The following is a 26240-nucleotide window of genomic DNA, read 5'->3' as shown; positions in this document are numbered from 1 at the left end:
GTTCTGGGTGTCGGGAATGCAGAAGACTGTATCCTAGCTTTTGGCTTTAACGAGGAAGGTTTTCAAGCTTCCCAAAACCCTCTTCGAGGCTGCTATAAAGGTTTTGGAAACCAAATCTCAGACACAGCGAGAAAGCAATGTCTCACAACCTTCTTTCATGTTAGATCAGGAGAACTGGAGTAGTGTAAAGATATTAGCCACTCAATCATGAGCTCGTATCTTCGACACTTGTCCTGCAGGCAGCCTGCTCTCTGGGAATGGGGTCATTTTCTTTAAAGGTCATTGCAAATGATAACTCAGCATGGCGGGATGGGTGGGTGCTGCTGGTAGTGCTGCTGGATCTGCACAATGTAGGTATCACAACAGATTTTGTGCTACGTATATATGTGTTTCTCGTTATATTTTAGCTGGGGTTGTTGGGGAACATATCCTGTCTAGATTTGAGGTGCAGATCCTGCCTGTATTTTGCATTTATGGTATAGAAAGAGCTTTAAAAGTGTTGTGCGTGTTTCTGAGCACCGCCTGTTGTCACAGCAGAGGTGATGGCTGTCTAGTGACAGACGTGGTGAACTCCTTTGTCTGGGGGCAAATGCGTGTGCAAGTCTGCAGTTGGTTTGTAAAACAGCCTTGGATGAACAGTGCCCTATAAAGGCAACGCAATCATTGTCCATTAAAATCTGTTTTAAAAGATCATATATATATATATAAATATCCAGGCTTTCACTTCTGTATGTTCTACTTTAAATCAGCATCATTAATGAAACTGAATAGTCTGCTGTTAGCTGACAATGTGTTTATTGAGTATCTGAATTTAAATACCAGGACTGTGACTGCAGTGCATATTTTTCCCATGCAGTTTCTTTAGAAATTGCGTATGTCCCATTCATCTAATCCCCACCTCTGTGATTACAAAATAGCCAGGTTACATAAAAACAACTAAATTACATATTTGCATACAATACTGCTGTGGCTCCGTGGAAGCCATTTTGGGCTGTTCAATGCTTACATTTTATTTCATTGAAATGGCTTGTTATTTCACCAGCAGTGCTGCAGAGTTGTTCCAGACTTTTGCTTGAAAGCGTTTTTTTCATTATTCTACTCTAATTACTGCAAATGAAGTAAACAATATTTAGTTAAAAAAATAATAAAAAACAATAAAAGAAAGTGCTGCTAATGTAGTTCTTCCTGCCATTTAGAACTCTGGATTTTTTTTTAAGTTGAATTTCAAAGTCTTTTGGGAGAAACCAGCCTTTAGTTAAGTGCTTGAATAGCACAGTGGGACCCTGATTCATGGCTGGGCACTGACAAAATAACACGACCCGAAAATAGCTTCAGGATTGGGCCCTCCCTCCAGTAGCAAAAGAAAAGTCAGAGAATGCATAATTTGAACAAATGTTCTGGCTGTTGCCAGTGGGTCTGCTGTCCCTATTGTTATTTAAAAACAGAATTAGCCGTGCCTGTTATCTATAGCGCTATCTATCCATTTGCAGGCTACTGGCTTCATTCTTTATTACCTCTCTAAATTGAGTTAGACAATGTTCTTTGGAAGACCACAGTCAGCATTCGGGGAGACACACGATCTGACTCCATCTTACGAATCCTCTGGTTGCAAAGCTGGCTTAGGATGTTCCTGCGTTGCCTGCAGCCGTTCTTCTCCACTCCCTGCCAAGGCCGCTGTGGCTGTGGTGGAGCTCTAAAGCAGATCAGTGAAATGAATTGGTTTAAAACAAGTATTGCTCTCTGGTCTTGTTTTCCACATGGGCATGTTTCATAGATCCATTGTACTGTGCAGCCAGCTGGGCCCAGCAGAGGGGCCGTGGTGCCTGCTGGAAGGAAAAGCTCGAGGACCGTGGCTGTCTCCACTGTTGTGTGATTCAGCTCACGGAATTGCACTCCCAGAGTATTCTGCCTGTTGGAAGCAGAGCCACTGTCTTTCTTTCACAGACAGAAGGGGAAAAACTCACCTTCTAGCCACGGGATCACTTTTTTATATAGCAGATTCAGAAGTTTTACCTTGTTACTGGAGATGTCACAGGTTATTTACTGGTTAAATTCTTGAGAATTTGAATCAAAAGTAAAAAACTTTTCTTAATAAGCTTTTTAAAAAAGCTTTTTACTTTTTTTTTGCTTTCTACATAAAGCCAGTAATATCTGCAAGTTGAAAATCCCAAATGGATGGATTTTCTTAGCTTCCAACTGATGATCAGGGTGGTTTTATCGCAGTGGATTTAGAAGTGCTCATTGGAGTGGCCTGGTCGGTGTAATAACTGAACAAATTCCACGTGCAATAAAGAAACACCTTTCAACTATATCAGAAGATGTAATTTCCTGAGATTATCCTGGTCCTACTTAGATTTGGAAAGAATTTCTAATCCCAAATGTGGGCCAAGAGGATGAAGGCAGAATTCTTGTTGGCAGGCTGTGCTCCAGTGATCGCAGAGATGAATCTGGGATGCTCTGTTAGGGCCACCGATACCGTAATCTCATGGGAGCTTCCAACCAGAGAAAGCTGGAAAAAAGTGTGAGGTGTAGCAGCACGTTGTAGTTACGCCCTGATGAGGTGAGATCATTTCCCTTTGTAATCTCAGAATTGAAAGTAGAATTAAATGGTGGTGTCATTAAGAAGTTGATATTTAACATGTTTACAGCTCTCTCAGAGTTCTCCAGTTCTCACACCCTTTGGGCCAAAGTCTGGACTCCTGAAATATGGGACTCTTTCAGAAAAAAACAACAACAACAACAACAACAAAAAAACTCTATTAGTATTGGCGAACTAAGTGGCAGTTTCTGAAAGTCTTGCATCTGAATGAAACACTGCCTTTCTGACAAGGCTGCTGTCTAGTTGTTTTGTGATCTCTGCAACGTCATAGCTTTTTTTTTTTTTTTTTTTTTTTCACTTTGGCATTTTATCAGTAAAATGGTTAAATACAACCTCTCAGGAACCTAGGTTCATCTTGCTAAAATACCAGGGCGAGGGTCCCCCTTGCTGACCATCCTCCAGCATCCATTTCTTTGTGTTGCACCCCGCCTGGTGCAGCCTAAGCAGGGATGAGCACTGAATACAAAATCCTCGAAGGGCGGATTGGAGGTGACAGTGAACAGCCTAAAAAATGTCATGGCAAAGGACATTTTGTGTTTATTCTTGAGCAGTGTGTGATAGGGGCTGGGCTTGTAAAACAAATATGACAGTGTGGCAAGTACCTGAGCAAGTTACTGTGAGGAAATAGGAAGATGGAGTGCGAATGCTGAATGTGTGTTGCGTGCTCGTACTCAATGACAGGGCGCTAAGCTGCCATGTGTTTTCCACAGGGTAAGGGCATGCCCATGGACAGTTATAGCAGAGCATCTGTTCTGCTGTAAATCCGGACGCTGGTTACCTCGCAGTAATGTGCACAGAGGTATACCCTTAATTATCCTAAATAGACAAATGCATGATGCAAACTGAAGATTTCAGACATATGGACATGCCAGAAGTTTCAAATCTCTTGTGGGTGAGGCTTTAGAAATGTCTTGAGGGGTTACCAGAACTTGTTGCAGCCCCAGATCTGCTTCTGAATGATATGTCAGCACTTGTTTAGGATAAATATTAAAAGACTTGTAGGAATCATCAGAGAAAATTTTCACAAGTAACTTAGAAATCAAAGTCTTGCTGACTTCTAATGAGACTTTGGTGTGCAAATCATTTTTTTTTTATTTTTATTTTTTAGAAAATCTGGTCCATCTTCTTTCTAGCCAAAATCTTTGTCATGCTCCAATGGAAGAAATTCCTCCTTTCTGCCTTCCTTGAAGCAAAAATGTAATTGGGATCTGTATTTTTCTGGCACTGGAAGAAAAATACCATATCCCATTAGACATTTTGAAGCACAGAAGTTTGTCTGTGCATGAATTGTGATAAACTGTTTGGCCTGAGATAAAATGGTGTAACTTCTCTTCTATTTTCAAATTCCTATCAACCTAATTGCCTACCTTAGCTAAAATATGAGAAGTGTTTAATAATAAACAAAGCATAATTTTTGTTTACTGTTTTTTTATGTGCCTGTGCAAATTCCTTGACTATGATGTCGATTTGTTCATATATTGCAAGTAGAAATGAAAAGCAAATCAGTGGCAAATCGAAACAATTTGGCAGCACGGACACAATAAATTACCCGGCTGTTAAATGATACTGGTAATGCTGAGTAAATAATTTCTCTAAAAAACTTTGCTACTTTGTGGATTGTTTGCAGGAAGCATCTCATTATCTCAGCTGTGCATATAAATTTCTAAGAAGATTATTTAGTGTGTAATTTCCCTGTCAAATTCCAATATCCAAGGCCTCAAAGGAATTTAGGGCTCTTATCCCTCCCTGGGATCTATATCATTCTTGATTTCAGCAGAAATGTAAGCATTAAACATGCTAATCCTGAACATTGTGGTACCTACATTTCACATGCTAATTGGAATTTGTAACAATCAAATTAGGCATTAAGTTGCAATTCCTGTCACCTCTCGTTTGCTATTTAATTGCTGGATTCCTGCTCCGCGCTAATCATTTAGCTTTTCCGGATAATCAGTGAAGAGAGGACCTTCCAGAGGATCATTTATCCAATACGACAAGTAAGTAGGGTGGATCACTCCTCCAAGGGCCCTGTCTTTCCCCACCGCTTGTCAAAGAGGCCTCGATAATTATCTTAGACTGGTTGCCCGTCAAGAGGAGGATAAAATGAATTTGTGCAAACACCGAGTGTGCTGGTGCTTTTACTTCTCATAGCTGAGCGAACACAGGGATGCATTCGCATGCCCCACTTCTGCCTGCAGTTTACATTTGGCCTGTTTTGCAGCCTGCAGTGTGGAAATGCCCAGCTAGCTTCAGAGTAAAGCAGCTCAGCCGAATCATCGCCTCAGAAGTCCATGCATGCTTATTTATTTCCATCTCTAACCTTAAAGACCAGCTCCCAGGCAGGAAGGGGATAGACTTTTCTTGATGCTGTTCCACTTTGTGTGGAACAATTTTGGATTTACTGAGCTGGACAGCAGAGGGAACACGGACATGGGAGGCAAGGCCTTCACCTCAACCACTTGGGCCGAGGCCCTGCTCTGCTGCGTATTTCACTGACGTGTACACGTCCATACTTTGCCCCAGCAAAGAATCTGCATGATAAGTGAAAGTCTTTTTTCCCAATATGACATTTAGTCCAAAACACCTCTGTTTTTAGTGTGGAGATGCCCTTCTGTCTGACTTTTAAAGGTCAATTTCTACCTGGTATTAAATTATTTTCTGCCACTAAGTACGTTGGTCCTGTCCTTGATTTACACCAGGTATGTCTACGCTGCAGCACCTCAGAGCACTTCCAAGGCCAAGCGTGGGATCTGGGAATGGCGTGGGTTTTTCTGGGAAGGAAAGCTGGGTTTGCAGGCATCAAGGGGGACATGGAGTACTCCAACCCTCCCTGTGATCTGCCCCAAAAGACCCCCCTGAGGACCCTTTACAAACATAGACCCAAAGGGCCCTTTAAGGACATGGTTCGTATCGCTTATTTTGGGAGGCAGGGGACATGACACAAATCTGAATAACGTTTTGCTGGGGTTGGCAGCAACCAAATATAGCAATCACCTCCACAGAATACAGAAAAGCCACCAGTCTGAAACCATTTAAATATATTTGTGTGATCATATTTTCAGAACGTACTTGTGCCTGATGCAAAAGGAGACAGAAAAATATGCAAGTGCTTTGGGTAGCCTCCTCACTAAAATAATAGGAAAGGGGCAAATCAGCATAAAGCAGATTTTTGCAACTGATCAGTCAGTTCCTGTGTGGAGCTTAGTATTTCTCCCTAAAACCTCAACAGCTGAACTTCTCAAATCTTCTTGAACACTGGCGAGGTATTCTTTGTTTCATACCTACTATTTCATGAATGACTTCTTTACTTGTCTCTGTGATCAACACAGCCCACATAATTTCAGGCCTGAGATTTCAGGCCTGACTTAAGAGGCTCTTTGATACAATCAGCCAGCCCATCCTTCATTTCCGAAGCCCTTCTGCAGAGGCAGTAGCACTGGTATCTGGGGTCTCTGGTGGGTATACATCAAGATATAGTCTTAATAATCACCCAGGGACTCTTCAGAGGTGGTAAATCAGTTTGATCTCTGTAGTTCGTTTTCCAGCCGCCCAGACAGAAACGCGAGCTTGATCTGCAGAGCAGCGAGCACTCTCCCTGTCACAGCATCAGTGGAGGGCTGGAAGGGGACTTGTGCCTCAGGCAAGACCTGCTGCTGCTGCAGCACCTCCTTGAGCTTGGTCCTGGAGCTGGGAGAATTAGACATGGGGCCTTTTATTTTATTTGTTTTGTTTTGTTTTATTATTTTATTTTATTTATTTCAAGTGCATGTTGAGGATTCAGTATAGACGGTCAAACCCAGACTTTCTTTTGCATCTTTAGGGTCTTGCTTGTACAGCAATGCTGCCTTGGAATACCCTTTGTGCCTAGGTAGGAAATGTAAAATAAGGTGATGTCTTTTCGTGGAGTATTTTGAAATTGAAAAATTTTGTTTGGGACATGGTAGGACAGTGTGTCCACCAGAAGAGCCCATGAATATAGCAGTTATTCCTGGGGTTGGATGTTGCACATTAAATGAGGTGCCACATGAACCACCAGGGTAAAGAGAATTAAGTACCAAATGGCACCAAAGTCCTCTTACTGTTCTTTCCCCTTGTTTGGAGCTCAGAGCAATGCAAAGATTCTGGGGAAAACAATGATCATGTGATATGGTAATACAAGTAAAGGATGTATCATAATTCATTTCTCCAAAGAGGTAAATAAAGTTGCTTGTTCAATGTACTGGGGGAGAGGCTGATTTTGTAGGCTTCATGATCTCTTTGTTTTGTTTTGTGATAAATGTGTGTGCGTGCACATGTAATCTCTTCGGTGGTTTTAGTAGGTTTAATTTTCCTTTTCACTTGGTTAATCATTTGAGAGAATGAAAACCGAGTTAAAACTTTTATTTCAGGGAACCTCACAGTGAATATCTCCCCAAAGGTGGGTAGTTCGTTCCACCTATTAATCCTGCATAAGCTCTGCATAGGCAGTGGGGGATCTGGAGCTCCAGAGAGTTTCCAAACCCTTTTGCTCTAATACTTTGATTTTTCTAGTGAAGTCTTTAGTTTCCTCTGATTATGCTTCATGACTTAATGCATATTTTGCTGAAGATCCTCGGGCAAGTAATATAGCGACATAATGGACAGAACTATATTTCCAAATGCTGCTGCACAGTTTTTAACGGGATGGGTTTGAAAGTGTCCTGCAGAAGCTGCAGAACAAATGCAAGGGCACGTTCCAGGTGATGATCAGAGCAGCCACCAAACCACTGCAGGCCACCGCAGACTGTGTGGCTAAGCACCTTATTTGCATGCTGAGGATACCACTTAAGGCCGTATCTGTTTTTAAGTTCACTCAGTTTGCACAGTTCCTGGTGCTGTGTATTAAAACCCAGTGTCTCAAGACAAAAGCAATGCAGATGCAGTTTCGAGATGTAGTGCAGAGGGCTATTTAGAGCCACGGTGTGTGGAAGCCTATTCATCTGTGACAACCTTTTTCACTTCCTGCAGAGCACCCCACAAGGACTTGTGAGATCAAGAACTGATTACAGGCAGGCAGCGAGAGATGTGCATGATAGGGTACGAAGTCGGCAATCTCCTATGCACTTGCAGCTCCAGACAGCACCAGCTGAAACTTCCAGACTCCTTAGCAGCACGTTCCTTTAAATCTTTCGGTTTGCTATAATTTGAGTCTCTAGAGAAGGATGCTGGTGGACAGGCAGTTCACTGCTCACGGTGATGGGTAAGTTTGCAGTAGATCAAGAGAATTCTTTGAAAGTAGCTATAAACACTAAGGAAGTGGTTGCTTGCACTTTTTCAAAATATTATAGCTGCTTGTAAGTTCAAGGAAATCATCGTGTTCTGTTGAATGCAAAAACACATTTATTTTTTCTTTGTGTGTTCGCAGCAGCAGGTAGATGGTGGGATGTATGATGCATCCTGAGTAGGGATGAATGAGCCTCTTTGAAAGAAGAAAGCCTCTCCCAGGATTTTCCCAGCTTTTTGAACCTAACTTTTAAGCTTGGAAATTGTCACATTTTGTTTAGGCTCAGACATGAAAAGGGCATACATTTTGAGGGGATGTTTTTTTTCCTCTGAGGATTCCAGATTAACGCTGTAAAATCAAGCTTTGTAGATGCTAAAACACTTTCAGGATATTTTTCAGTACAAGGATGAAGTGTGAGCTCAAGCCTGTTAGAGCGCTCATCATGCCCTTCATGAACTCCAGTTTCTGAAGGAAGAGGCAAGGAACAGAAATTAGTGCATAAATCATCTGTGCACAGATCGATCGTGTCCTCATTTGGTTTAACCTAGTAAAGTTGCTGAGAGATCTGCTTTAGTAGGGAAGCTGGAACTGTGCGTGACTCATGAAGAGACTTTTGGCTAATCCAACTATTTGAGGACATTGAATAGCTTAGTGAAACACATTTTGGACAACTACATTTTCAGCCCATTCTGTGTGAACCAACTGTGTTTCACAGAGCAGCTGCGATAACCTCTGACTAATTGGCTTTTCAGAAGGTTACCTGCTGAGAGCATCTGCCATGACATCCATTCTCCCAGAAATGTTTCATCTCGAAATTGCCTGATACAGGCTACGGAGCCCTGCATCGCCAGCAAGAAGTGAGTTTTCTCTTTAGTCAGAATATAGGGGAATATATTTGCCCGACCTTGTTGAATGTTCATCATCTGTCTTGAAGCACCAAGCATCCTTCTCAAACCCGGCCGTCCCCCAGCTGAGCTCCTTAGAATCTCAATATAAAATAGAGGAGAGGCATTAAAGTACATCAGCATCAAGTGACAGGAGAGACGTCTGCTCTGGCTTTTGAAGGCCACCCGGAAGCCTTCCTTAAGACGAGATCCAGATTGTGAATCTGTGAGCGAGCCAGGATCCGGCGTCCCCACGTGCTCATGATGGCTGTTACGGCGTTCACGCTGCGCTAGCAGCATCCCACGCTGAGCCCTGCTGGGGCAGGCTGTGTGTGAGCTGCGTGCCAGCTGCCTCCTGGAAGCCCTGGGGCTGCTCGGGGTGAGCAGCGTAGAAATAACACCTAGGAGTTTATTGCATGTAAAGTCATTCTCCTTCATGTATCTCACCCGGGAATTCAGTGGCATGTTTATGGACTGATGTTAAAACTATACACAGGTACATTTAGACCACCTGGTTATGGGAGTGTGTTGTCCAGAAAAATAAGTGTTTTCAAAAAAAAAAAAAGAAACCCTGAGCACACATTTGCAGAAATCGCGTTTCACGTGTCAGCTGCTGTTTGTTTTAATGGCTCTGCTCCTGGAGTCTTGTGATGATACATCTCTGTCCCTGACCGTTTGAACAAAACCATCTTGTTTCATGGTTGGGGGTGAAAATGAAGAATCTGTCATAATGGTATCCTAAAAAAATAGAACTGATGGGAAAGCAACATGTATTTTTAATTTCATGCTCTTGCAGCCATTATAATTATTTAGCATGGCCTTATTAATGAATTTTAAATGCTTGGGATTAGGATTGCTGTGTTTGAAGCTCTAGATGCTTCTGCTATGCTCATAGATCCACCTTTGTTGTCTGCTCCAAAACTAAAATGTTGGTTTCCTGCTTGGCAAGCAAACTCAGAAATCAAAAGCAAGAAGAGACGTCTTTCCTTTTCCCTCTCGGCATTTTCCTACCATATTGACACTGCAGTTGACAAACAACATTAAATAACCTTCAAGCCTGTGTCAGCTACCAGGTCTTAGTAATGAGGGGAAAATCAGACCAACACATGACTGGTTGGGAATAAAAACAAAATTGTCAGGCTGATCAAAAATCATCCACGTCTCTGCTTTCCCTTTTGGCTGCTGGGTGTTGCGTTCAGTCCATTGATTAATGTGTCACTGCTTAACATCATTTTAATACGGGCTGCGAGGCTGTGGCACAGCACCCAGGCAGCTTGCTGTCTTCCTGCAGCCTGGAGGCTTGTCCTGCTGTCGGTACAACACAGGGCTGCCCTGCCAGGAGGAGGAGGAGGAGGGCAGAGAGGTGGCCACAGCAGGCTGGAGGGCTCTGCTTTGCCACCTCCTCCGTGCTGGCTCCAGCTAGGACAACCATGCACACGCTGGGGTAACCTTTCATCTCTGGCACTGTTGACTCCGCTTATCAGGGACCGGTTAGGTAATAAGGATGTGTAGCAATAGCTGCTTTTACGTAGAGAATAGAAGATGAGAAATTCCTCCCACTTGGCCCAGAACAGAAAGAGGATGATTTCAGGATGAAAACAAACTCGGTGTCATCTGTCCTGGGGCCGATGATTGCAGTGGGGGACACTCTTCTTGGCACAACCCACCCTCAGCTGCATTTTCCAGCCCATGGTAATGCCCATTCCTCCTCCTGTCATGGTGGTTGACCAGGATCAGCAGCTCCCCCATTTTTTTTTCACATTAACTTCCATTAGCCTCATAGAAACACCTCATGCTCATACACCTCAGTGGTTATAATTCAGTAAAAAAGAAAAAGATAAATCTACAAATGGGCTGGCAACCGTTTCCTTTTGCAATTGTATGAAAATCTTCAAAACTGGTAGTATCTCTAATTATTATGTAGTAAGATGCAACAAGTCTGCATCAATCTGCAGAATATTGGAATGTCTCATGTGATGTTACAAGAATTAAGTGAGATACCCATGACCTTTCTGACACAGGAAAAATGCTAGTAAAAGTAGCTGAATTCAGTTTTTTACCAATCTGAAAGGGATAGTTGGCATATGGATGTTGGAAATCGGCATTTTTCACAATAATCCCGTGTTTGAAATGTCCTGACCTTAGAAATGTTGTATAAAATTAGTTCCAGTGGAGAAGAAACATAGCAAAGAAAACAGATGCTTGTTTTCTTTATCGGGATTCCTCAATTACAAAAATAAGACAAATAGATAATACTGCTAGGTTGAGCTGAATTAACATGTGTTTAAAATGAATGAAAAAGATGTCCCTTTTTCATTTAGAAAGAAATCACAGGTGCTCAAAAGGGAAATACATCTCTGGCTGTGAAATGATTGGAGTCCTTCTACAGCAGCTTCTCAAAAATGTCATGTGAGATTAGATCTATATGCAGTTGAGTTGGTAAGCATACAAACCCCGTGCAAAAAGCAGTCATTGTTCCAAGAGCTTTCAGTCTAAGGCAATGTTTTCAAAGACAACTGCTCATTTGTGAAGCCTTTTTAGAAGATCTTACTTTCCTAAAGCACCGGATGCATGATCCTTAGTAAACCAGGATCCTTAGAGGTGTCTCCATCTGGACACCAGAAATGATAGGTTAGGTTACAAGGGGGAGTAAGTGCTTCTGAATTCCTGGCCTCAAAACACAAAGCAAGAAGAGAGGTGCTAAATCTCTACTAAATCCTTGCTTTGTTCTAAGTTCAGAGCTTAAGAGACTTACTGCTTTTCCCTTGGTCAGTGTCATTGGTTGTATCCAGTCTGGCTCAGTTTGGTGTCCCACATGGCTTGAGATGGTTGTGCTCACGCCATGGTGTGGACAGACCAGTCCCTGCTCATTCATGGGTTTCTCACGGGCCAGCTGGCCCAGTTCAAACCAAAGCACAAGTACAGGTCCATGGTTTAGACAAAGTGGATGATGGAAATTCCAGCACGAGTGTAATCTTAAAGTCTGATCTGATGCAGTTAGCCAGTTCACCCAATTCATTTTAGTCCTGTAACTGTGGATAGGTAAGATATTTTCATTTGCTTGAGCGAGCTTTTCCCCTTCCTTGCAGCAGGTGTGCTATTTAATCTCAAAAAAAAGTCTCATTTCTCCTTTATGAGACAAGTACATCTCTGCCAATGCTACACAGAAGTGAGATAGCCTCCAGTTCACCTGGAATCCAACATTTTTGAGGTTAGGCATCAATTTCCCTCTCTCCACATTTAAAACGTCCCCCCAGATTTCTCCTTTATTTTCACACCTGCTTAATATCGCCAGTGTGTCCTTTTCTGTCCTGGGGGATACAGTCAATTATCTGTCTGGACCAAAGGTCCCTGGATCCAAACCTTCCTGACGTTCTTTCATGGAATAAAACAGTTGCTAGGTCCCAAATGTGCATCTTTCTTGGGCCACTTTTGTCATGGTCGTATTATGGAGTCGATGACAGTAGATGCTAGTGGGATCATCACCCTAGAGAACCTGGAGAATAAAAACAGTACAGCTGTGAAAACAAAAATGAAAACTAGCACCATAATTGGGTGAATGTGCCCACATAAGAATGGAAACAGCTAAGGAGACTGGGTTTTATTGTTCCTCTATTTAATAGGCCATATTTAAACTGAGGAATAAAGTGCTCATGGCAGGGTCTGTTTTGGTGGTTGTTGTTGTTTTATATCTTACTCAGTACTCTTCCAGAACCTGCTGGTTTAGCATCCCACCCTTTTCTCGCTCAATCAGACCTCCATTTCCATAGCTGCAAGGGTCTGGGGGTGGGAGAGGCAAATATGGGCAAACTTGATGGGTTGGCAGAGCCAGTGAGTCCACACCCTGTAGAGAAGAGCCCTCCGGGCATGATTTTGAAGGGGTGAAGAGTAGAAGGCTACTGCCAGCCTGAGTTTCAGTTGACATGAATACTGCCTTGGCAGCATCGGCATCCCATTAGCTTCACAAATTGGAATCTGTCCCAAAAAAAAACAAAGATCCATCTCGCTCCACACATACAGACATGTACGTTCATGCATGAGGAAGGACATCAGCTGGAGAGGGTGCAAAGCACGCCCTGATGAGGGCTGTCCCAGCACTGCCCTCAGGGTTCCCAAATTGCACTCATACAGCAATAGCAATCTGTGATATGTATTAAACACGATCTGGTCTGTAAAACTGGGAGTGCTGAGGGCTCTGTGAGAAACGAAGCTGTGTCCAGAGCAGGCCTGTTGAAGTAACACAGGCGCTTGTCTCTGCACGGCTCCCTGGCTCCAGACACCAGTGTAGGCCTGTGAGCAATTTGTGTGCGTTTTGGTGGGTAAATACTGAATAAATTAATGTGTTTCAGTGGGAGCTGTCCTGCAGAGGCACTCGTTTCCTGTTTACAAAGGCAGAATGGAGAACACAAATCCCCATCCAAAATTTTATGATCAACTTAGGTTGGGAGGGACCTCTGGAGATCCTTCAATTCAACCCTGCTCAAAACAGGGCTGAGGTAGGTTGCTCAGGGCCTTCTCGGGTTGAGTGGTGAGTATCTTCTGTAGGTGGAGGTCACAAAACCTCATTTGGGAACTTGTTCCAAAATTTGATTGCCCTCACTGGGCAGAATTTTTTCCAGTGTCTGCCTGGAATATCTCCTGGTGCACCTTGTCTCCCTTACCTCTTGTCTTTTTGCTGTGCATCCCAAAGAAGACTTTGGGTGGAGGAGAGGAGAAATTGCAAGAAAGCTTAGCCAAGTCTCAAACTCTCTGGGACTCCATCTAGAGGAAGAGTGCTTTAAGATGAAGCAATAAAATTCAAGTAGCATTTATCAAATCAGACAAATGATTGCTGGTTTGTGCTTTATATTTATCTAAGGAATTGATTAAGCACTGAAGTTTTTGGTTGATGAGTGAAACTGATTAATAAAACTGCCAGGTTCACAATATATGTTCTAGGAGTAGTTTGTCTTTACATTATAAATGCATTTGCTCAGCACAAACCTGACTTTTTATTTTAATTGAAATATATGGTAATTCCTTTGCTCTGTTCTGTACTCACTGTCTGGTTTTGGTTTTCTGTTTTGTTTCTTACAGCCCCAGCAGAGAGCTCTCCATAAATATTTCCAGCCTCTAAAGCTGCTGTCCTGCCACTTGATATGAAAGTGAACTTTCCTTGGTGAAAAAGTAAATAAATAAATAAAAATAAATGGCACTGCCAAGAGGTGACCATGGAGGACTGAAGGCAAACTTGAAGTGAAATCAGCCCACTCAAGATGATGCATTCTGGGAAGACCTGGTTTGCTGCGGAGTAAAGATGTGGTGCATAATATCCAGTGCTAATTTGTTCAAAATGGTCATTGACAGACCTTTAGCTGGAAAATTTCTTCCAGTTTTCATCACTGTGCATAACTTTGAGTTCCCTGTAGGGGACTGTCTATGCCCTTCACTAGAAGTCCTGTTTTAGCATGGCAACTACTGGATTCTTTTATTATGTATGCAGATGGCATGATGTTTTAGGAAAAACTTACAGCAATTCTCCAATCTCAGTGGATATGTTCACAATATTACATCCCTGATAGGAATGTAAGCGTCTTGTATATGTTAGTTTTGCAGTCTAATGGTATTCTGTTAAACGATATCAGCACTTCATACGTGCTTTCCACACAGAAATAGCACAGCCCATATATATATAAAGGTCTTTTTAAAATACTGAGGATACGTTTCAGTCTTTGTGCTGAGACTGCATCCAAACTGAAGTCCACTACTAGCATACCTTCACTGATTCACAGTAGATTGTGTAGATAGATTTGCCCATGACAGAGGTGTGACATTTTATTGAGACTTACAGAATGGCTGTCACAGAGGTAGCCAAGAACAGGGTAGGTTGAATGGGATGTAGGACACTGTGTCTGCTCTCCCTCCCATCCACCAGATGTCAAAGGTTCTCATTTCTAGCTTGCCAATGAGTTTTCTTACTCAGTGAGGGAGAGGAAAGGGAGAGCACCTTTCTCAGTGATGTGTTTGACCCTGGGTTTGGTCTACAATAAAAACAGAACAAACTGGAAGAATTCAGGTTCTTTGTGCTGGCGACCATTTATGTTTTGGGAAGGACTGGGGAATCACAGTCCAAACCAAACTCTCTGAAAAAGGTAAAGTGTAAGACTATACTTCTAAGGAGCAAGACACTCCCTCTGGAGAGGGCAGACTTCTTTGTTAACTTTTTCCACTTTCTATCCAAAACAGTACTTTGGTAGGAAATAGGAATAAGCAAATGGTTCTAATAAGCCTTTCAATATACTGTAGCAGGCTCAAGACTGTTGCATTCAACCTGAGCGTTGTTTTTTGTTCAGTCTCTGAATGGCTGGCCTCATCACTGGCTGTATCACAGCTGGCTGTGGTACTGTTTTTTCCATGGGGACTTAGTGGAATTAATGTCTGTCCCTAACATCAGGACCTTCCTGACATATTCTTTATAATGAACTGATGTCATCGGCGTACGGAGGAGGCTTACCTATTTGTTCCTTCTTTCTTTAAAATCAAAGGTAGCTTTTTGTGTATTTAAAGACCATCATTCTCTCCAGCCTGATAGACAGGTTCTGTAGAGTTGCCATTAGTGTGTATGCCAAACTGTGGGTGAGATGCCATAGGGGTGTGAGGATGCAGTGATCGAGAGAAGGAGCAATATCAAGGAACCGTAAGAAGGAACCATATCAAGGCCAAGGGATGTTTTTAGAGTAAGTTCCTGTGTTATAATATTTAGCTATTGTACAGTTCATTGCTAGAGAATGCAAGGTCAACTGCTGAGGGTGCCTGTACAACCAACAGATAAATGTATTTAGGGTGTAATTTTTTTCTGATGGGTGCGGGCTTTGGTTACAGCTCTCCACCCCTCTCAGATGCAGCATGTTGAATGCTTCTTTACTATTCAATCCAGAAGGAAAATATTTTTATTGATGGCCAAGATTTTCAGAAGCTGCTAGTGATTTCTAATGGTTTGGGTCTTTCCATGGGTTTTCAGTGGAGCTCCCAAAATTATAAAGCAGTGAGCTTTATATTTTCTTTCTGAAAATCCTGGCGCCTAATTTTAAATTAATTGGTGTACAAGTTCTCCTTAAGACATAAGAATCTTTGCCAACAGCAGCATTTGCACTTTTTAGAGCTTTTCATAGCATTGCAGGTTGGAATCTGATCCTTATTAAGAGAAGTGGCCGTGAGCCTTGCAGAATTCCATTGTAAGCTTCAGTAAATTTTACAGCTCTTTCTGCTACAGATTTTTAAAATGCACTCTGGCAACTGACATCAATTTCATGTTGGTACAGCAATTAAAAAAAGAAACAACTTGGATATAAGTTATTTTTAAAAGGAGAATGCTATGCTTCTGCAGTAGGGATTCTCATATTATATTACATCCAATGAAACAGATCTGTAAAATTAGAATGATAAAAGAAGTGTTTATCTTTAAAAAAAGAAGAGTGTTATCTTAAAAGGGCGTATGAGACAAAGTTGAGTTAGGCAAAGAGCCACTAGAAGCATTTTTTTATCAATGTTAGTTTTGAACATCTTCCAGTATATGGGCATGAATTTAGATGTGTGCACTTCTCCTGTTAAAACCGTTTGTTTTAAAAGCTTCCCAGGATTTTAGCTACGATGATCTAGAAAAGCAGTGTTATAGGCCCTGAGAAATGTGAAAACAACGTCCAGACCCTTTGTGTAGCCAAACTCAGAGAGAACTCTGCTGTAGGTGCCCATCAGACAAAGCTCGTTGGACAGTGGTGTAGGTCTCCATCCTACAGGCAGCCTGTGCATGTGGATAACTCCAAATGTGAGCAAGAATAGTACCCCCGAGCCTCGCAACACTCCTCACGTGTCTAACTGTCTGAAGGAGCCATAAGGAAATAACTGTACTTTTTGGCTTGTATTTAACTATTCATCATGTTTGGATTTTTTTTTTTTAATCGCTGTTATTCTCCCAAAGTAGGCCATGCTTCCTCAGGGATATTTATGAAATTGTTCTGCATCTGCTGAACAACTATCTGGATCCCAGCATATTCTTCTGAAAACTTTTTAATATAAATAAACATGTGGGAGAAATTTTTTGTTATTATGAATGGGGGCAGGTACTGTGTTCTCGGAAAGGCTATTGAGTGCAGACAATCAAGTCTATTGCATTTTTTATGCTGAACACCTTATTAATAGCAGACACATCCGCTTTTGCCTGGGTCGCAAGAACGGTTCTGTGGAAAGAATGCTTTATCTCTAGTCAATAAATCATTTATGTCGAGAGTGCCAAAGACCAAGTCAACATGAAAGGGAGCGCATAAGTTATTCCGGCAAAGGAAGTGAATTTAAATACGCTCAGAGCCATTAGTTCTGTGCAAAAGAGCTGGAGACTAATGCTATTTTAATAAAACAGCAATTATCAGCCCTGTGGAGATAGATATATTGGCAAAGGCCAGTGCTCCCGTTACGCTGATCACTGGTTATTAGCTCCGGCGCACGGGTGGCTCCCCGTGGTCAGGGCGCTGCTCCTGGCCGCAGACCTGCAGCCTTGCTGCCCCTGGGTGCCTGTCCCGGCCACTTCTTACCCGCTGTCTTTGTGCAGGGAAGGATGATGCAGCGTCAGCCCCAACAAGAAACCCAGGCAGAGACTCAGCTGTCCTCAGCGCTTCAAATTATGTGAAGGCCAAAACCTGAAACGGGAGGAATTGCTTACCTGAAAAAAAAAAACGTGCTGCGGCTGAAAACATCCTTTGCACTGTTTCGTTGCTGGTTTGTTTGTTTTTTACATCTGCATGGCTTTCTCTGCCTGAATACCCCGTCGTTTTTTTGTTAAGGAGCTTCAGGAGGGAAGCCTGCAACAGCTCTGCGAGCTCTTTGGCTTTGCCAACCCGTCTGCATCGCCGTGCCCTGGCGGTGGGTTCGTGCCTGGCTGCTTCCGTTACTCGACAGTCAGACCGAAAGCAGCTGCAGTGTCGTTAAGGAAATCAAACCATTAAAAATGACAAAATTATTTTTTTTGGTTTGTTCTGAATTTTCAGAAGACCTCAGGGCAGGCCCCCAGCAGACCTGCATTGGCACTGCTCCATCGCAGTCCCCGGAGATTTGTTGATTAATGCCAGCTGTGGAGCCCTTCCTGGGGTGATTTTTTGCTATAACTAAAACTGACCTCCCTCCACCCTTCATGAAGCCACAAGATCTCAATTATTCAAAATTGTTTCAGGCAAGCAAAGTAAAAACCTGCATTTTTCACCCCAGTCCCCTTTTAACAAATAACATCTCTGCAATCTGAATCTCCTTGAAAGGCCCTGCTATAAGACTGTGGCATGATTGACCCGGTATAAATAGACTGGTCAATAAGATTTTAATTTAAAAAGAAAAGGCCCTCTGTTATAATTAAAATTGATGGTTGGAGGGGGATGTATTACCAGCATTACCTGCAATCTCCTATAGTAAAATTCAGGAAGGCACTCTGCAATGCAAAAAAAAGCCACCAACGTAATGTATGGGTGATTAGGCAGGCTCATGAGTATAAATCAGCAAGTAAGCAAGTAAATGTTTGATGAGGAAACCCAAAAATGTATGGGAAGTCAGTAGCCAGCAGGTTAGGGCTAGTAAGACCAAACACTTTACATGCATCCCAATAAATACAGTCGTGGCAAAGCAGAGTCTGACGTGAGATACAGCGTGGTGATTACTCACAGAATATGCAAAAAACAAGAAATATTCTTGTTTTGCATTTGAAAGCGGTAGAATGAGGGAGTCAGATTGCACATTAAAATGTAATTCCTCGTACTCCGTCAGTAATTATGGGTAATATTAAGCAGCGACTAGCCAAACAGATTCTTAAATTTGCAGAGCCAGGTGACTGAATCCAAAAGTGTAGGAAAACTTACCTAGGATTAATCAGAACTCAAAAGCGCAAAAGAAGCTTTAAATCACACACACACACAAAACAATAATAGAAAAGAATGAGTGACCTGACCCAGAAAACTATAGGCTCATTAGCTTCCTATTTTCCTTTGGGAAAATCATGGAAAGGTTTATATGACACAATCATTGACACAATTAAAAATTGATAAACCCCTCCGAATGATTACTTATAGAAATGCATTGTGTCCGATAAACTTCCTATCATTTTCTCGTGGTATCAAAGGCTTGTTGATAAAAGAAACTCTGCTGATGCACAGTACTTAGCCTCCTATAGGTGCAAAATCAGTATAGCCCATATTAGGTGGATTAAAGCCGATTACTTGCTAGATCACAAAAAAATGGCTGTAAATATGAAATGATCATCAGCGAGACTATTCCTAATGAGCTCCTCCCAAGGTATGTTCTATTTTCAATATTCCTCCCACAGAAATAGAAAGTTACTGTTGGCAACACCAAGAGATCACCAAAAAAAGTTGCGTGGTACGAAATGATGATGAACCTGGAGTACTGCAAATGCAGAAATCCACGAGAGGAGAAGGAGAGTCACACCTGGGGGGTTGGGAATAGGGTAGCTGTGAAGGTCTGGTAAATAATCCGTTCAACATCAACCCCACAGATGTACTTGCCAGCTGGGAAAATGTAATCTTGAAGGAAGACAGTCAGTAGGACTTGGAGGAGATTTAGGATCTGGCAACAGTGACACTGTAATGGAGCCAGTTTGTGCCCATCTTCCAAAAAGGATATTGACAACTTGGAAAGATTATTTTCTAAAGCTCCCAGTGTCATTCAAGGGCAGGAAAACAGGTCTTATTATAGTGCCAGACTAATGAAGCTCAAGCTATTAATTTATCAGAGACAATTTGAAGAGGTGACTTGATCTGTCTGCAATCACAATCTGCTACCTGTGTGGGGAAGCGCTGTCTGAAGGCAGGTAGCTCTTCTATTTGGAGGAAAAGGGAATGATGTGCTCTACTGGTTGGGAACAGATTTCAGGCTAGAAATTAAGTGCAAACGCTCGACAGGGAGGATAATTACCCATAGAGACAACTTACTTAGTTACCTGGCACGTTCTCCATCACATAAAGTCTTTAAATATATGCAGAGTATTTTTCTAAGTCAGTAAGCTCTACCTCAAACAGGAATTTAGGCTCAGTTCAGCAGTCACTGGATGAGGTTATTAGGTGTGTGTTATGCCAGAGATTAGGCTAGATCATCAGATGCAAACTTCTGAATTAAATTCTCTCAAAGTTTCCGATGCTACAGGTGCCTGCCTTGGCTCACCTATATTCATTTTTTTTTTCACACAAAATTGACTTGAACAAAGGGCCCTGAACTAAACTGAACTTGCCAGCGTTTGGTAGGAGCTGCATTAGATCTCCTCGCAGTTGCAAGGTTGTTCTGCCTGTAATTAAAGGAAGAGAACTGGACAAGAAAGGACAACAAAAACCTTTGGGCATACAGAATAACCCTGACATCTTCCGTTAATAACAGCCTGGGACAAAATCACGCACTCAAGTGGTCAGTGTGAGCAAGGAATGAGTGAGAGCCATGGCTTTGTCTCTTAACCAAGGAGGCGGCATTGGGCTGGCAAGAAACAGCTTCTCCTGTGTTCAGCAACGAGTAGGGAAGCCGAAGTGCTGACTGAGAATTACATCGTGTTGCTCTGCTGCTGAACGAGGTGCGTGAGTTCCTTGCTTCAAAGCCAGCAAACTGTGCCTGCTCTCCCGATGGGCCCCTTTGGAGCTGGTTAATGAAGGAAGTGAAACGACTTCGGTGGGACAACCCCGAGTAATAAGGGGTCCCGTGCAGTTGGCTGTTTTGAATATTGCGCCTTGGAAATAACCAAAGGAGTGCTTGGGTTCTCACTCAGGTCTCACAGAGCTGCTGCCAGGAGGTGCAAGGCAAGCGTGAAGCCAAGAGCCACCTTCCAGAGTTGTGCTGTGGCAAATGGCACGAAATGGAATGCATGTTTTAAAGAGTAAACAGTTCGCACAGGCAAGAGAAACCGTAAAAGCAATACTTACTGCAAATTGGTATTGAATCAATATCACGAAGCTGAGACAAGAAGGGAGCTGGCTACAGGCAGAGCTAAGAAGATAAAGATCTTCGGGGATTCTCTCTCTAATCCAGTGTGAAATCCTAAGAAAATGAGTTTGGGCTAGATTTATTGTTTGAAGAACACCAGTACATACCGGCTGCCCGTCAAATGAGCTCCGTGGAGTCACTGGCTCTGTGCTCAGTGGCACGAGTGTCCCCTCGCAGCAGGGTCGGACAGACAGCCCCCGGAGGCACGGCCAAGGTCAGGCTGGGCAGGGAAGGAAGCTGGTCTTGCAGATGGCTGTATCATGTCTGCTTCTCCCATAAAAGCGGGATTTCAGGCATTATTATAACACGTCCAGGCTTAGTCAGAATGAAATGAAAAGCTCCTTTCTGATTTGAATTCCAAATATATCTAAATACCTTTGCTGAAAATAAATAAATAAATAAAAAACATCCTCTGTAGCTGTTACATCTCTAATCACATTACTTCTGTTAAGCACTTGCCTTGAATTCATCTATTTAATATCATGTCACCAAATTAAATAGCGATATACAGTTGTTGTTTTTTAAAGCAGGGAGATCAATATTGCAGCAAAACCGCATGTAAGCAATAAAAAGCTGCGCAGAGAAAAAAAAAATCTGCCCATCAGATGCTTAGGGGACTTGTTTGTTTTGTTTATCGAGAGCTTGGTTTTACATCCAGACAGAGGTTTTCCCTACTGTGGCAGGCTCTGGCCTCAAGACTAGTCCAAACAAATGCTTGGATCCCTCTTACTGCTTCATCCTCATTCCTTGTGTGCAGGAGGCTCCTTCTCTGCCTTGCTCCTGAGAGAGGCAGAAGAGATTGAGTGGCCTCCAGCGCAGTGGAGAAGCCACGGAGGGTTATGAGCTTCCAGACTATGCAGAGCATCTCAGCCTGAGACAGATCTCATCCTTCCTGCTAAGCTCAGCTCCACGGATGGAGGAGAGGAACCCAGAGCCCTGCACCAGGCTGTCCTGGGGCCATGGCAGGAGATAGACAGGCAGACAGACAGACAGACAGATCCCCCCTGCAGGGTCAGCCTGCTCGGGGCCAGGGAAGCTCATTGCCTTCGGAGGTCACTGAGGTCTGCTGGGCTTCCTCCACAATAATGGTGAACTGCATGGGGCAAGAACCTGAAAATGTGAACGACAGCATTTAAATCATGGAATAACAGAGTGGCTGGTGTTGCAAGGGACTTTTAAAGATCATCAGATCACCCATCCCCACTCCCAGCTGCCATGGGCAGGGGCATCTTTCACTGGGTCAGGTTGCTCAAAGACACCTGGCAGGGTTGGGATGCACTTGGCTTTGTCTTTGGTTTCTTGTGACCTGCCTCACAGTTATTCCTTTTCCGCAGCTAAGCATGGGTAAGATGAGGGTGACAGCTGCCTGACTCTACCATCAGTCTCACACCGTGTCAGCCAGAAAAGTGGCCTCCAGCTTTGGGTTCCTCCATCCTGGGGAGCTGAATTTGAGGTTGGCTGAACCTGTCCTTGAGGAGGGCAGGTAATTTACAGGTGGAGCTGTATCCACATCCGCATTGTCTCCAAAGGCTGCCCCAAATCCGTGGCCTGCATGCAGCTGGGGATGGACATGAGCTGCAGGAACCAAGGGGGAGGCTGGGATCGAGCTCCTGGGGTTGAGTTACTGGGAAATACACCGGGGTGAGCCAGGAGAGCTGCTGAGGAGCCTGGTGCAGAAAGGGACAAGTGCGGTGCCCTGGCCATGCTGCATGGGCAGAAGGGTCCCACAGCCTCGCAAGCTATGCCTGGTCTGGCTGCCCTTGGGTTCAGTTCTGAGCTACACTCACCAGGGAAATACTCTAAGGCTGTAACCTCCTTTTGATGTTAACTTGGTTGAAAATCTAGGAGAATGCCAGCACTCGAGTGGTTAAAACGCGACACACTGTTACTCCCTGTCCATCTATGAGCAAGCATTTTAAAGACAGAGCCAAACCAGGTGGCGTAGCACAAAAGCGTGCCTTTTGTTTGATGTGCACTGCGCTTCCCCAGGCATCCAAGGTGTTCATCTGTATAGCAGTGCTTTTTTTTCCCAAAAACAAAAATTGTCATGCAATCTGATTTTTAGTATACAAAGTGGCCATCACTGTTAATTCCACCCTACGGTTTTTATATTTACTATTAAATTCCTTCTGTTTTCAAAAATCAACAGAAAATAAAACCCGGGTGGGAGGGAGGAATTCTTATAAATGATGAAATTAAAATCAATATCAAGTTTTTGGTATCTTTGGGCATGATCTCTGGAAGCTTTGGGTATCTGCTTTATCATTTTGTATATTTGACAATTTTGTACTCTGCATCGTTTGACTTCATTTGTGCATGGCGATGTATTAAAACATGGAATTTTTATTATACAGTAAAAGGATCTTGTTTGATTTCAGCAAGTGCTGGGCTTGCTCCATTGCATGAAGAGAAAAAAATGAAAAAAAAAAAAATTGATGGGGAACAGAGGCCCACTGATGACAGTTCTCAGCAGAAGAGGACCTGTGCCCTGCTGCAGCCCTTTCCATCATATTTTCTGCCCCTTTCCCTTTGAGGAGGGGGAGTGAGAGAGCGGTTCTGCTGGAGCTCAGCCCCGTAGCAGGGTAAACCCACCACAATGCAACAAGACATCTATGGGGACCAAAGCACAAAAGAGGCAGGTACTAGGCTTGATGGTGCATGTTGCTTCATCTCCATCCCACCCCCATCCCACCTACAGCACAGCAGCAATTTGTAAGTCAGTGGCTGAGGTAGTTTTCAGAGATGCTAATGCTGGAATTCCAGCACAATACTGTGTTCTTCCGTGCATGTGGTGGTTGGTTTTTGTTTGTTTCTTTTCAGCCATAATTCTGAACATTCTCTTATTTGCAAGGTAGAGAGGGATGACATGTTTTGGTCAAACAGAAAATAGTGGGCTTAATACAAAATAATAGAGTGAAATTATGTAGTGTGCAATGGACCTGACAAAGTCAGGATAAATTGTCATTTAAAAAAAAAAAACATAGATCATGTTTTTTTTTATTATTATTATTATTATTTATTTATTTATTGTAACATTTTGTGATCGTGCTGCCATCTACTAAATTCTGTTTACATCTTTAAAAAGCTTTCTACTCCATGAACTTTGTTAGCGAGGAGTATGTGTTAGCAGAGAAAGCTCTGTTTTAGAACAAATCTGTGCACGTTACGTTTGGGCTGAAGGAAATCAGAAGAACCATAATGGTGCAGGAAGCAGTTTCCATGTCGCATGTTCTTTGCACCACAGTAGTCTCCACAGGGGTTACAGCAGCACCATATGACTATGTTCTGGGGGCTGCCTATGAGGATTATTTCCACTAAAAACAATGGCACCTAAATCAGATCTGCCGTGGGACGAAACAGCAGCTGCCGTGACAATGAAACTCCTCCCTGCACACAGAGGGTTACCGGTGCTTGGGGCAAGGACCTGCCACGTGTGCTCTGTGGGTTTTGCTTCCTCACCAGTGGGCAGTTTCCTAGTTCATAGCTCATTATTCCTAAATCATCGCTGGAGCAGCTGGTTGTGCAGTTTGGTTATTCAGTGGATTTCCTTTCCATGATGGATGGCCCTCAGAGTGACTTGCACAGTTCTGGGTCCTCCAGAGCTTGCTGTACCTCTGGGGAGCAGCCACAGGTCACAGCCCTGGCCATGCTGCTGGGCCCCTTTGCTCCAAAGTCTCTTCCAAACCTTGGGTTCCTGAACTGAGACCTGATAAGCTGAGCCAGTCTGTGCTCAGTTGGAGCAAAGTCTTGCACTGTGAGCAAATGCCTTTAGACCACAGTGAAGTCCAGTGAATGAAGTCCAGCCCCAGAAAACAGGTTTCCTATCAGTCTGGCCTTGATTTGTCTGAGGTTAATTTCTCCTCTGAACACTCCTTTGCCTCAGTCATGTCATTGGTTTGTCATTGCCTTCTCCTTGCTTTCTGCACCTAGCGTGATTCCTTGCCTTCCACTGCTGTTAGCATCGAGTGAGAAGTACACTGAGTTACTGTGCATGGGAAACATGCTTTCAACTGAAGTGGTTTTGCTTTAACCTAAATGGCACCAAGGCACTGGCCTTAGGAGGAGATAAAAAAGAGACAAACTGCTACAGGTTTGTTCTAGGGCAGCAAGGGGATTCATCTCTTCCTCATACCCGTGTTGGAGCGATAGGCTGAAATGGCAGCAAGAACAATTCCGGCTGGACATGAGGCAAAGCCTTCCAGGAACAGGGATGCAGAAGGATTAGGAGAGACTGCCTGGAGAGATGGAGAACTGCTCAGCCAAGGGGAATCCTGACCCTGTGCTGGCGCAGGAGGATGAACTAAGTGCCCTCCTGGAGTTTCTTTCAGACCGATTTTTCTGCAGGTATGACTTGAATGGGAAGCAAAGAGTTAACTTTGTTAATTATCATTACTTTGCATTTCAGCTGGAACCGAATTTAGCTCTTCTTTTTTTACCTCTTGGAGGTAGAAACCTACTACTCTGTAGCTCTGAGTAATTCCAGACATGCTCTGGCTCATTTAAGTCAATACATCAGGCTGTCAGCCGGGAAACTGGGACACGTCCACCGCTCCTGCTGCCCCGGGCACAGGGCAGAGCGCGGGGTGGCTGCAGGGAGCGGGGCCCTAACCAGCGTGGGTTTGTCCTGGTAAAGGAGAGAAATAATTTACAGGGAGGACAATCCAACACCAGAACAACCTCCCCAGGGATGTGGTAGAGCCCCCATCACTGGAAGTTTTCAAGATGCAATTGGGCAGTGTGGTAGATAACCTCATCTAGGCACCCTTTTCCCGTGACAGGTTGGACTTGATCATATTTTGAGGTCCCATCCAACCTGGGCTGTCCTTTGGTTCTGGGCTTCTCGTGTCATGGTGAGGATCATGGCTGAGACCACCTGAAGATCCAGGCTTTCATCTGCTCTTTGCAGGGCACAAGCAGGGAATTGGGGCAAGGTTGGCAAGAGGCTTGGGAAAAGAGAGGTGGATAGAAATGGAAAAAAGGAAAGAAAAAAAATAAAAAATAAAGAAAAAGAAAAGAAAAAAAAAGAGAAAAAGAAACTGTTTTAGCCCATTTACAAGGCAGAAAAGGGGCAACATTTTATAACTAGCAGTCCAAAGCCTTGAAAGCTTCATCTGTCCTTGGCAGAGGGCAGGCTGGAGGTGCGTGTGGTCACCTCCGCCTCCACCGAAGGCTGTAGGTGTAGCCTCTCCTTCACTGGGAGTTTTAAGGCAGAGAAACGAAGTGCTCCAGGGCACGTAGCAGGTCTCGGCTTGAGCACCCTGCTCTGGCACTTTGCAGGGAGAGCCCAGGGGGAGCGTGGTCTGTGCTACGCGCCCGATGCGCAGCCCCAGGGGCACTTCAGCTCTCCCTGCTGCAGGAAGGGAAGGAGAGGCTGACAATGTGGGAGGCAAATTGTTTTATGGAAAGTATCAGGAACCATTGTGCTAAGCTGATTAACTCATTTAAACAATTTTATTTAGCTGCAGAAGTTGCCCCGTATGAAAGTGCAGCTGTAAGCGTTTGCACAATGAAATGCTCC

At 43.5% G+C, this 26240-nt stretch overlaps 1 protein-coding gene across 2 annotated transcripts in view; it reads left to right on the top strand.

Annotated features, from left to right (window-relative positions):
• SAMD12 (sterile alpha motif domain containing 12) overlaps window positions 1-18181 on the top strand; it is a 166937-nt gene extending 148756 nt beyond the window's left edge. For both annotated transcript variants that reach the window (XM_035317357.1, XM_035317358.1), the window contains one exon: window positions 13802-18181. In XM_035317357.1, the coding sequence (XP_035173248.1) occupies window positions 13802-13824 (23 nt within the window). In that variant the 3' untranslated portion in view covers window positions 13825-18181. The remainder of the gene's footprint in view (window positions 1-13801) is intronic.
• Window positions 18182-26240: the final 8059 nt, after the last annotated feature.

The sequence above is a fragment of the Oxyura jamaicensis genome, chromosome 2 (genome assembly GCF_011077185.1).
Source record: "Oxyura jamaicensis isolate SHBP4307 breed ruddy duck chromosome 2, BPBGC_Ojam_1.0, whole genome shotgun sequence".
Classification (NCBI taxonomy): Eukaryota; Metazoa; Chordata; class Aves; order Anseriformes; family Anatidae; genus Oxyura; species Oxyura jamaicensis.
Note: the sequence above shows the minus strand (reverse complement) of the source record. Positions and strands in the feature narration are given on the sequence as shown.